Consider the following 13,326-nt stretch of genomic DNA (forward strand, 5'->3'; position numbering starts at 1 on the left):
TTCAAATTGTTTAAGAAATACACTTCATAAGGCTATTACTGCTATTACTCTGATGGATCTAGGTACAGTAAATTGAAAATCTTCTGGAAGGTATTCACCATTATAGATGCCACAAAAAATATTTGTGATTTACGGGAAGAGGTGAAAATAGCAACATTAACAGAAGTTTGGAAGAAGTTGATTCCAACACTCATGGATGACTTTGAGGGGTTTAAGACTTCAGTGGAGGAAGTAACTGCAGAAGAGATAGAAATAGTGAGAGAAATAGAATTAGAAGTGAAACCTAAACATATGACTGAATTGCTGCAATCTCATGATAAAATTTGAATGGATGAGGTGTTGCTTCTTATTGGTGAACAAAGAAAGTGGTTTTTTGAGATGGACTATTCTCCTGGTGAAGATACTGTGAACATTGTTTAAATGACAACTAAGGTTTTAGAATATTCCATAAAGTTAGCTGATATAGCAGTGGCAGGGCTTGAGAGGATTGACTCCAATTTTGAAAAAAGTTCTACTGTGGGTAACACAACATTGTATGCTACAGAAGAATCATTCACGGAAGAGTCAATAGATGTGGCAAGCTTCATTGTTGTCTTATTTTAAGAAGCCAGCCCAACCTTCAGCAACGTCCACCCTGATCAGTCAGCAACCATCAACATCAAGGCAGGACCTTCCACCAGTAAAAAGATTACAACTTGCTGAAGGCTCAGATAATTATTAGCATTTTAAAGCAATAAAGTATTTTTAAATAAAGTATGTACCTTCATTTTTAAAGAAAAAATGCTATTGTACACTTACTAGACTACAATATAGTATAAACTGTTATGTGTACCAAGAAACCAAGAAATTTGTGTGACTCGCTTTGTTGAGGTATTTGCTTTATTGCAGTGGTCTGGAACCATACCCAGAATATCTCTGAGGTATGCTTGTGTAGAGTATGTGGTAAAGACCAAGGTTGTTTGTTTTTTTGTTTTAGTTAGAGTCTCACTTGGTTGCCCAGGCTGGAGTGCAGTGGCATGATCACGGCTCACTACAGCCTTGAACTCCTGAGCTCGTGATCCTTCCACCTCAACCTCCTGAGTAGTTGGAACTGCAGGTTCATGCCAGCTTATTTTTTATGTCTTTGTAGAGACAAGTCTTGCTATGTTGCCCAGGCTGGTCTCAAACTTCTAGGCTTAAGCAATCTTCTCACCTCAGCCTCCCAAAGTGTTGGGATTACAGGTGTGAGCCACTATGCCCGGCCCATTTCATTGTTTTTAACATAGCTATCTAATTGTTCTGGCACCATTTATTTAAAACGTAATCCTTTTCTCATTGAATTGTCTTGGCAACTTCGGCAAAAAATCAAGTGACCACATATCCATGGATCTATTTCTGAACTTTCTTTTCCATTTCATTGATCTGTGTCTATTTTACACCAACACCACATTATCTTGATTACTGTAGCTGTATAATAAGACTTGAAATCAGTGTAGTGTAATTTTTCCAATGTTCTTTTTCAAAATTATTTCATTTCTAAATATATTTTAGAATGAAGATTGTCCATTTCTACCAAAAATAGCCTGTTGAGATTGTGATTGGATCACATTTAATATATAGGGAAGTTTGGAGGAGAAGTGACATCTTAACAAAACTAAGTCTTCTAATTCATGAGCATGGTATATGTCTTCATTTATTTAGGTTTTCCTTCATTTCTCTCAGCAATGTGTTTTGTCTTTCAGCGTGTAATGCTTATAAAGTTTTCCTTAACTTTTTCATGTTTTTGATACTATTTGAAATGATATTTTAAAAATTTCTATTTCTGGATATTTCTATTATATAGAAATATAATTATTTTTCTCTACTGCTCTTGTATCTTGTCATTTTGCTGACTTTACTTATTCTTATTTTTAAAAATTATTTTATTTATGCAGGATACTATTCAGGATTAGGTATACAAGTGGTCATCATACAGGCAAAATTTGGGTCTCCCTTTTGTCTTCACTTCACCTGGTTTTAGATCAGGTACACTTACTGACGTTATGTGCTCCCTATCCCCGGCAATTTCCAGCTGCTGCTAATCCCCCCACTTTTTTTTGAGTTGGAGTCTCACTCTGTCGCCCAGACTGGGGTACAGTGGCATGCTCCTGGCCACTGCAGACTTGACCCGCTGGGCTCCGGCGATCCTTCCGCCTCAGCCTTCCAAGTAGCTGAAACTACAGGTGCACACTAACATGCCTGGCTAATTTTTTATTTATTATAGAGATGAGGTCTCACGAAGTTACCCGGGTGGGTCTTGAACCCGTGGGCTCAGACAATCCACTCACCTCGGCCTCCCAGAATGCTGGGATTACAGGTTGAGTCATCGAGCCCGGCCAGTCCCTTTCTTATAGTATTATGGTAAATGTTCAGGGTCCACTTATGAGTGAGAACATGTGGTACTCTGTTCTTTGTTTCTGTGATAGATCACTGAGTATGATATACTCCAAATCCATCTAAGTTGCTGCGAAGTCTATACATTTGTCCTTCTTTATGGCTGCATAACTTTCCATTGTGAATGTGTACTTTTTTAATACAGTCCAGTTTTGATGGGCAACACGGTTGGTTCCATGTTTTTGCTATTGTGAATAGTGCTGTAATAAACATGTGTGTGCAGGTATCTTTTTTGTAGACTGATTTTAGTACTTCTGGGTATATTCCCAGTAGGTGAATTGCTGGGTCATATGGAAGGTCAATTTTTAGTTTTTTAGAAATTTCCACACTGTTTTCCATAGAGACTGAACTAGTTTGCATTCCCACCAGCAGTGCAGAAGTGTTCCCTTTTCTCTGCATCTTTGCCAGAATCTATTGTTGTTTGTTTTATTAATTATGACCATTCTTACTGGGGTTAGGTAGTGTCTCAATGTGGTTTTGATCTGCTTTTCTCTGATGATTAATGAGGTTGAACACTTTTTCATGTGTCTGTTGGCTGCCTGTATATCTTTTTTTGAGAAGTGTCTATTCGTGTCTTTTGTCTACTTTTTATTGGGGCTGTTTGGTTTTTTTCCTTTGGCACATTTGAGTTCCTTGTAGATCCTGGGTGTTAGGCCTTTGTCAGCAATACAGTTGGCAAATATTTTTTCCCATTCTGTGGGCTGTCTCCCCACTCTCTTGATGGTTTCTTTTGCTTTGCAGAAGCTTTTCAGTTTAATGAGGTTCCACTTGTCTATCTTATTTCTTAGGGCATGGATATCTGGGGTTTTGATCAGGAATTGGTTGCTCTGATTTCTGTAAGGGTGTCTCCTTTTCTAAGAATTTTATAGTTTGAGGTTTTATGTTTAGGTCTTTGATTTTTGTGTATGGTGATGGGTAGGGATCCTGTTTCACTCTTCTGCATGTGGTCAGTTTTCCCAGCACCACTTACTGAAAAGGTTTTCTTCTCCCTAGTGGTTAGTGGTGGAGGCTTTGTTGAGATGAGTTGGTTGAGAAATTGAAGTTTTGCTTCTGGAATCTCTATCTGATTCCATTGGTCTACATGCCTGTCCTTGTACTAATACCAGGCTGTTTTGATTATTGTAGCCTTATAATAAAGTTGAAAGTCTGGAAGTGTGATACCACCCACTTTGTTTCTTTTGCTAAGGATTGTTTTGGCTATTCGTGGTCATTTGTGTGTCCATATGAATTTCTGTATTGTCCTTTCCAGGTCTGAGAAGAATGATGCTGTTAATTTAATGGGTATTACATTGAATTTGTAGATTGCCTTTGGTAGGATGGACATCTTAACAATGTTGATTCTTCCTATCCATGAGCATGGAATATTTTTCTATTTGTTTGTGTCTTCTTGGCTTTCTTTGAGCAGTGTTTTGTAGTTTTCATTGTAAAGGTCTTTCACTCTTCTAGTTAGGAAGATGTCGAGGTATTTCTTTTTCTTTCTTTTGTTTTTTTTTGAGGTTATTGTGAATGGGATTGGGCTTTTTATTTGGTTCTTTGCCTGTTTGTTGTTGGTATATAAGAATGTGACTGTCTTTTGCACATTTATTTTGTACCCCGAGACTTTGCCAAAGTCCTTTTTCAGTGCAAGAATATTTTTGACAGATTCTCTTGGATTTTCAATGTATAGGATTATATCATCAGCAAAGAGATAACTTAACTTCCTCTTTTCTTATTTGGATACTCCTTTTCTTTTCTAATTGCTCTAGCTAGAACTTCCAACATAATGTTGAACAGGATGGGTAAGAGTGGGCAGCCTTGTCTTGTTCTGGTTTTCAGGGGAAATGTTTTCAGTTTCTATCCATTTAGTAATATGCTGGCTATGGGCTTATCATAAATGGCACTTACTGTTTTGAGGTATGTTCCTTCTATGCCTAGGAATTCGAGGGTTTTTATCAAGAAGGGATGCTGGATTTTATCAAAAGTTTTTTTCTACATCTATGATCATTTTTCTTTTTAAACTTCATAGATTTTCTACATAGTCATGTTGTCTGTGAATAATAACAGTTTTCTGTCTTCCTTTCCAGTCCTTATGGCTTTGTTTCTTTATCTTGCCTTATTACTGGCAGAAACTTTCAGTATAATGTTAAACAGAGAACAAAAATACTTGACTTGTGTAGATCTTAGAGAGAAAGCATTCAGTCTTTCATAATTAAGTATGATGTTAGCTGTAGTTGTTTTTTTTTTTTGTAGATGATCTTTATTAGATTCAAGACTTTACTAATTTCCTGAGAGTTTTTTTTTTTTCTAAATAGGGAATGGATGTTAAAAATTTCAAGTGTTTTTCTGCATCTATTGAGATGATTGTATGGTTGATGTATGGAAATGATTGGATTGTTTTTGGTCTATTAACTTGTGAATTATATTGGCCCACTTTTGAATCTTAAATCAGCCTTCTATTCCTGGGATAAGACCTACTTGGTAATAAAATATCACTATGTTTATATATTGTTGGACTCGACTTGCTAAATTTGAGGAATGTTTGCATCTATATTCACGAGGGATATTGGTCTGCTTTTTGTTTTTTGTGTAATGTCTTCATCTGGTTTTGGTTTCAGTAATGCTTGCTTCATAGGATGAGTTAGGAAGCATTCTACAAGTCTGTGTAAAATTGGTATTATTTCTTCCTTAAGGTTTGGGTGAATTTACCAATGAAGTCATCTGGGCCTGGATTTTTTTTGTGGGAAATAAATTCAATTTATTTAATAGATATAGGACTATTTCTTTTTGGTTAAGCTTGTTAGTTTATAACTTTCAAATAATATGTCTATTTAATTTGATTTTTCTAGCTTATTGACGTAGTTTTTCATCATATTATTCTCTTAATATCTGCAGAGTAATTTCACTTCTTTCTGACATTGGCAAATTGTAATTTTTCCTGGTTGGTTTATTAATTTTTATTGCTATTCTCAAATAACCAGCTTTTGGTTTCATTGATTTTCTGTTTTGTATTTCATTGGTCAGATCTTTATTACTTTATTCTTCTTTCATTGTATTTATTTTTTGTTCTTGTTCTATTTTTATTAAGGTGAAAGCTGAGACAATTAATTTGAGATCATTTTTTGTTAACAGGCATTTGGTGTTATAAATGTATCTCTTGGTGTTATATTAGCTGCCTTCCACAAAGTCTGATGCATTGTGTTTTCCTTTTACATTTCTTTTATGACCCAAGGCTTACTTAGAAGTGTGCTATTTAGTTTCAAGATATTTCATGGACTATTTTCTACATCTTTCTGGTTTCTAATTTGATTCTGTCATGTCCAGAGAACATATGGCTGAAATACTTTTTTTTTTTTTTGAGTTGGAGTCTCACTCTGTCGCCCAGACTGGAGTGCATTGGCCACTCCCGGCCACCGCAGCCTCGACCTGCTGGGCTCCGGTGATCCTTCCAAGTAGCTGGAACTACAGGCGCGCGCTACCACGCCCGGCTAATTTTTGATTTATTGGAGAGATGAGGTCTTGCCAAGTTGCCCAGGTGGATCTCGAACCTGCAGGCTTAGGCAATCCTCTCACCTCAGCCTCCCAAAGGCGCAGGATTACAGGCTGAGCCACTGAGCCCGGCGGTTGAAATACTTTTAAACGTATTGAGACTTTTTCTCCAATACTTCAAGAATATTTTTCCACTGTGATCTGGTTTGCACTGCTTCTTCTTTGTTTCATTAAATGTATGTATATTTTTTCTCTGGGTGCTATAAAAATATTCTATCACTAGTTTTAAGTAATTTGATGCTTTTGTCATTTTATTCTTTGTTGCTATTGTTGTTTCTAAGGTTTGTTGATCTTGGATCTGAGGATTTAGAGTTTCTATCAAACTTGGAAAAAGTATTAGTCATTATTTCATTAATTTTTTTTCCTCCATGATATCTCTTCTTTTCGTGTCCTTGCCCACTGTGTAATATGTTTCATTTTGGGGTAGGTTTCAATTGCTTCTTTTTCTTATGTGTCATAACTTTTTTTTTTCTGGCATGTTTGGCAATTTTAAAAATGAAATTCTAGACATTTTAGATGCTGAATATTTTTGTATTCTCACAAATATTCTGGAGCTTTATTTTGAAATATAGTTAAAGTGCTTGGAAATTGTTTGATGCTTTCACATATCATTTTAAAGTTTTGTTACACAGAACCAGGGCAGCATTTATTCTAGGGCTAAGTTTTCCAAACTTCTAAGGCAAAACCCTCCTGTGTACTCCATCTGATGGCCCATGAATTTATGAGGTTTTCTGCTCTAGCTTTGGGAAGAGAACTATTCCTGGCCCTTTGTGAGCTCTGTTCTCTCTAATCCTTTTAGGTGGTTCTTTCCCCAGTTTAAGTAGTTCCCTCATCTACATACTTTGACTAGTACTCACCTGAACCTTGAAAGGTCCTCTGCAGATCTCCCTTGATGACTCCCTCTGTTACTCTGCTTTGCAAATTCTAGTTGCCTTGACTTCCCCTTACTCTTGCTCATGACATCACTGGCCTCTCCCTTCCTGCACCAGGACCTGGACATTCGCTCTGAAGACTGTGTAGAATATCATGCTTCCCCGTGTTTTAGAACCCAAAGGTATTCTGAGACCATCAGAGTTAGGACTTACTCAGTGTCACATAGCTGACAAGAAGCAGATCTGAAACCCAGGATCAGGTTTGAAGATGTTCTTTCCCAGGCACTCTCCAACCACCATGCCACATATATAGTTGATCTTCATTATTTACAGACCCTGTATTTATAAATTCATCTACTTGATGAAGTTTGTAACCCCAAAATCAATACTTAATAGAGCTTTTGCATTCATGGAGTCTGAAAGAGTGGTGAAAAATGAGTAACTGGACACACATGTTCCCAACTGAGACTGAACAAGGTGACATTTTGCCTTCTAGTTTTAGCTGTCATATTGTTAATAAGTGTTCTCTTGCAGTCCACTTAGTTCCCTGTTTTTCACATTGTTGTGCTTTTCAGCAGTGATTTTATTGCATAGTACTTGTGTTCATAAGTACAAAAGACAGAAAAATAGATAAGCTTTGTTCAGACAGACGTTCTAATGCTGTTAACTGCAACTTAAATGATAGTGAGTCAACAATATATATCAAATAAGGTATCTCTAAACAGAAACACACAGAAAACAAGAATATGTATTGACGTTGATGGAAATATTTGACCAGAAGCTCACAGGAACCTAACCCTGTATTTCCTCTAGGAGTAATGATTCAGTATTTACTAATTCAGTGTTTGGGGCAACTTTATTGAACATAACTACTAGAAATGACTGGATGTGAATCGACTATATTTACAAAGATGAGCTTTATTCCTGCTGATCTAGGAGTCTGAAGTTGTTTCCATTTTATTCATTTTGTTCCTGTTCTGACAGGCACTCATGCCAAACTCTCCACCAAGCACACAAACTTTGAGGAGAAAGTTTATGAAATCTCCATTCGCATCAGTGATGGGGGCCGGCCACCTTTGGAAGGCATTGTCTCTTTACCAGGTATGCATTTGCTACAGGTAAATTAGGATAGCCTCTGTCACCCTGAGCAGTTTCAGGGAATTCTTGACCTTGATATGGGATTCTGCAACTATTCACTTGAAAACACCCTACCAAATACTGTTCTCTATTTCAGTTACTTTCTGCACATGTGTGGAAGGACATTGTTTCAAGCCAGTAGGTCACCAGGATGGGATGCCCACTGTGGGCATGGCTGTTGGTATACTGCTGACCACCTTTCTGGTCATTGGTGAGTATAATTTTTCAATTCAAGAAATTCTTTCCTGAGCTTCAGAAATATGAGTCCACTCAGGTCCTGTTTTCATAGGCTGGGCTGGTGGCTGCTCAAATGACAACCCAGGCCATAGCCAAGGATACAGATTACTAGTAAACTACATCAGACTTTCCTGGTTGGAAGATAGTGCTTTAGAAACACCCCCTACCTATCAGTGCTCTATTGGTTAGTTTGGGAAATATAACAGTCTTTAGACCATAAATTGTTATTGTTTATGCCTAGTTACCAAGTTTTCATGATGAAGGAGAAAAAAATGCAATAGCTGTGCCTCTGATGCGTGTCAGGCACTGTGCTTGATAAGGGGGATATAGTCAGTGACAGGCAAGACATATATAGATATTATGCCAGAGTTTGTGATCTCACCTGCCATTGTTGTATAGGCAGAAGTTAGCCTTTCAGTGGAGACACTGATACACCTAAAATGTTGGAGAACTTTCCTTTGCATGTTTTCATGACTGTGGACCCTGACTATTTATTACCCAGAATAACCCCATTGCATCACAGTCCTGATTCTGTCTTGGCCCCAGCTTAGATGGCAGAGTCCTCTGATCTGGTTCTCTCTCTCTGTCTCTCCCTCTCTGTAAACAATTCAGTGCCTACCACAGGTTACAGGTTGAGTATCTCTTATCCAAAATGCTCAAGAACAGAATTATTTGAGGTTTAAGGCTTTTCCAGATTTTGAAATGTTTGCATATACATCTTGAGACATCTTGGGGATGGGACCCAAGTCTAAACATGAATTTCACTTACATTTTATAAACACTTTATATACATAGCCTGAAAGTAATTTTATACCATGTTTTAAATAATTTAGTTCATGAAACAAAAGTTTTGACTGTGTCTTGTCACATGAGGTCAGGTGTGGAATTTTCCACTTAGGCATCATGTTGGTGCTCAAAAAATTTTGGATTTTGGAGCATTTTAGATTTCAGATTTTCAGATTAGGAATGCTCAACCCTAGAGTAATTACCTTATTTCAGCTGTTTTCCCTTCCACAAGTTAAATATCAGAGATACTTTGTTAGTTCATGTGTACCTGAGTGGAGTTTACACATTTTCACATCTTTTTCCTTTTAAAAGAAGAATTGGTGTTATGTTAAGTATTCATGATCATTCTCTCTGTATTTGATCTTTTCTCCTTTGACCAACCTTTCACACTGGACTCTGGTTCACAAGTCTCAAAGGGATCTCATTTTTTGTGACTCTATAGTCCATGACAAGGGAGGGCCTTCCTAACATGGCTGCTTGTCATCCCAACATGTGCATAATGACCATTATTTCTCCCTGAGAACCACTATCTGCTGCACACCTATCATACTAATTGAGCTGCCTTTTTGTGGTCCCACTCACTTACCAATCTCCACTTCTATGTCTTTTCTTATTCTATTTTTCCCCTCTCACCTTGAAAGGATTTTTGAGCTTATACACCAAATAGAAATTTTCTTATATACTGGTTTAATGTCACCACAAGTTAAAGATTGGATGAGTTTGGAAATATAAAAAAATTGAAGTAATAGGATTTGACAGTTTTATACCTTTACTCTTTTCAAAATAGGATTAGGATTATTATAGGGTTCTTAATGGATTTCTGAGCATCTAGTATTTTCTGCCATGATTCTTCCTGTAAACTTACTGGCACATTAATTTTGTAAAAACAATTCCCTTTTTCATAGTGGGCTCTGATTGACAGTACACATTTAGGACTGAGATGTACAATGCAATTTTGTAGGAGTTCAGAGATGGGAGAATCCATAAAAATTAAGTAGTCTACTCAAGATCCCTCAACAACAAAGTCTGGAGCCACAAGGAAGGTGCCAAAGAAAATGTATTTGGTGTGGATACAATGAAAGTCAGCTTTAGGGAGGTGAGCAAGTCAGAGAATAGTTTTCTGATTGTTCTGATTGGATCGTTCCCTCTAGGGAAGGCGAAGAAAGACTGGAATTAAGATTTATTGAGTATGTATAAAGTTTAGGAACCCTGTCCGATGCTTATACATGCAGTAGTGTAGGATTTTATATTCCTAGATAGAAACCCAGTGAGAGCCGCCAGGTCAGGGATGATTTGGGACTTGATACATACTTACTGACTCAGGAAAAGCAATAAGCTTACTTATCCAGGAAAGCTAATGCTTAGAGTCCCTTATTCACTGGGACAACGAAACTTTGTTGAACCACAAACAAAAAATGAAGTTATATGAGTCATTTTTTCCTATCAGGATACTACTTTATAAATCAGTGTGACAGTACATTTTAAGATTCCATCTGTTTGACTCTGGGTTTTCTCTTTTAGGTATAATTTTAGCAGTTGTGTTTATCCGCATGAAGAAGGATAAAGGCAAAGATAATGTTGAAAATGCTCAGGGATCTGAAACCAAACCTCTGAGAAGCTGAATTTGAAAAGGAATGTTTGAGTTTATATACCAAGCACCATTTCAATAACACAACCGTCTAATCCCATAATAGTACTTTTCAACCAACATGTGCACAATCATTTTTTACAGATATTCCCTCTTGCCCTTTAATATTTTACTAAGATATTTCATGTGCTATAGACATTAGAGATAGTTTTCATTTTCCCATGACATTTTTCCCTTCTGCAAAAGGCTTAGCGACTTATCTAAAACCAAAAATATGTGTGTTTTTCCCCTTTGGGGGAAAACGAACTGATGAAATATCCTGTACATTTTTTCTTCATCAAAGAGATATATTAGTTGTCCACCACAGAACTTCCTGGATTTCATTTTTGCTTTTTCTGATTTCATCCATGTCTCCTTTGGTATTTCACTGAATTTTAGAACGTTTGTCAGAGAAAAGAACAAAGTGAGGTCTCAGGAAAAAGTAGAATAGCCTTGTCCCTTGAACAGAAGCACTTCTGTTTCATTAAGCCTCTTTAACCAATATGGTGGATGCTGCTCTTTGCTTGAGAAACTTGGAAAAGGCATAGGCCCACAGAAGGTGTTCAAACACAGCCACTGTTTCCGCAGAGGCCTGCTGCATAAGCCTTGGTGCAGGAATCAACCAGATGACCGGTTTTACTCACTACCTACCATGCTTACATGCTGCGCATGTTTTATTTGTATATTAATAAAGTTTTGGTTATTATATATTTAAAGTGTGGAAGGAAATAAAGTATGAAAATAGTAGTGACAACAATCAGGAATAAACATTGGTTGTGGTTGTTTTTGTTTTGCTGATCTCTTTGGCTGTGCTTCCTGATTCTTTTAATTTGTTAACATGGCTACCTATTGTGTATCAAAGTTGCCTCCCATGTAGAATTAGCCCAAGAGGAGGGGTTTAGAAGATACAAATTTACAGCTCACACGATTGTGGATTGAGATGTTTTCAGTAGATACATCAGAAATTTTTAAGGGACATCAAGAATTTTTACTTTTTAAATAAAAGAACTTTGGAGTTTCGAAAGCTTTTCTAAGCCTGGAACAGTTGTCTGATTCCTGATTTGAGCTTTGGGAACATTCAACATTACACAGCCTCTCAGAAATGTTAACTGTGAAGAACTCAATGGTAAAAGAATGCTTGTACAATGGCTGCTGAAGCAAGCCATGGGGTTGTGTTTTTCATAAATAATCTCCTTTGTAATTGTCATATATATGTGTATATATATATATATATTTTTTTTTTTCTTTTTTTCTTTTTGAGAAAGGGTCTCACTTTGTTACCAGGCTGGAGTGTAGTGGCATAATCGTGATTCACTGCAACCTTAAACTCATGTGGTCAAGCGATCTTCCTGCCTCAGTCTCCCATGTAGCTGGGACTACAGGCATGTGCCACTGTGCCTGGCTAATTTTTAAATTTTTTGTAGAGATGAGAATCTTGCTATATTGCTCAGTCTGGTCTTACACTCAGCTCAAGCGATCTTCCCGCCTCAACCTCCCAAAGTGCTGGGATTACAAGTATGAGCCAAAGCACAAAAGTAAAACAAAATATTCCAACTCTGTTTTTCAAGACCTTGGTACTGGTTTCTTGTATAATCTTGTGCTTCAAACTATTTTACTTGTCTTTCTGAAGTCTTTGGGCTCATTGGAAGCCTCATAATGGGTAAGATTCTCTCCTATCTCACCTCATGTTAGAAGACCAAACAAAACAAAAATTCAAGAGCTGCAAAAGCAAGTCTACTTTACAAACTATACATTAAGCCGAGGAATAGTACAACTTTCTCCACAGCTCTGTAGGTATTTTACATGTGTGTTTTTAACCAAGGAGTGACTGTGACATTTAGGTCACTTAAAATTTCAGTATTGCTTGTGCCGCTTATTTTCAGGAAATCTAATCATTGCTAAAAGACTGAAGGAGTCCTGAGGCAGGCCTGCTGAGGCAGACGCAAGGGCCTTCTCCTGCTTCCACTTCCACACCACGTTATCCTCTCTGGACCAGCAGGCGTCACTTGATGACAGGCTGATCACACAGAACTTTTTCATCAAAAATCATTGTTTAGTATTCATATTGCTCGTGCGCATTAAACAATAACGTTCCAATTCCTCGTCTTCCCAGCCCCTGGGAGGAATCATATAAATGATTCTAACTTTCTGTCTCTATAAATTCTACCATTCTAGGTATCTCATGTGAATGGACTCATATGATGTCTACAATATTAATATTTAAAACAGGTTATAAAATAGTAACCGCCGGGCTCAGTGGTTTAGCCTGTAATCCCGCGCATTTGGGAGGCTGAGGTGAGTGGATTGCCTGAGCCCACGGGTTCGAGACCCGCCTGGGCAGCGAGCTCATCTCTACAATAAATCAAAAAATCAGCCGGACGTGGTAGCGCATGCCTGTAATTCCAGCTACTTGGAAGGCTGAGGCGGAAGGATCCCCGGAGCCCAGCAGGTCGAGGCTGCGGTGGCCGGTAGCGGCCACTGCACTCCAGTCTAGGCAACAGAGTGAGACTCCAACTCAAAAAAAAATAAAATAAAATAAAAAAATAAATAAAATAGTAACCAATGGAAAAGAGAACGTAGCATTCAAATCTAGAGAGTTACCTCATGAAGAGATAAGCTCAAAGCTAATGCTATTTTTGATTTTGTATGCATTCACATTTGCTGTACACACTGTTTACACATAAATGCACATTTTGTACACATGTGAAGCTATCATATCCACACAATCTA

At 37.5% G+C, this 13,326-nt stretch overlaps 1 protein-coding gene across 1 annotated transcript in view; it reads left to right on the forward strand.

Moving 5' to 3' along the window:
• Positions 1-10,743, forward strand: part of CDH17 (cadherin 17) — a 69,516-nt gene extending 58,773 nt beyond the window's left edge. Inside the window, exons 16-18 of the mRNA XM_008053534.1 lie at positions 7,794-7,910; positions 8,044-8,157; positions 10,491-10,743. Of these exons, the coding sequence (XP_008051725.1) occupies positions 7,794-7,910; positions 8,044-8,157; positions 10,491-10,591 (332 nt within the window). The 3' untranslated portion in view covers positions 10,592-10,743. The remainder of the gene's footprint in view (positions 1-7,793; positions 7,911-8,043; positions 8,158-10,490) is intronic.
• The last annotated feature ends 2,583 nt before the right edge of the window (positions 10,744-13,326 follow it).

The sequence above is a fragment of the Carlito syrichta genome, unplaced genomic scaffold (assembly GCF_000164805.1).
Source record: "Carlito syrichta isolate Samal-C Ts95f unplaced genomic scaffold, Tarsius_syrichta-2.0.1 Scaffold288250, whole genome shotgun sequence".
NCBI lineage: Eukaryota > Metazoa > Chordata > Mammalia > Primates > Tarsiidae > Carlito > Carlito syrichta.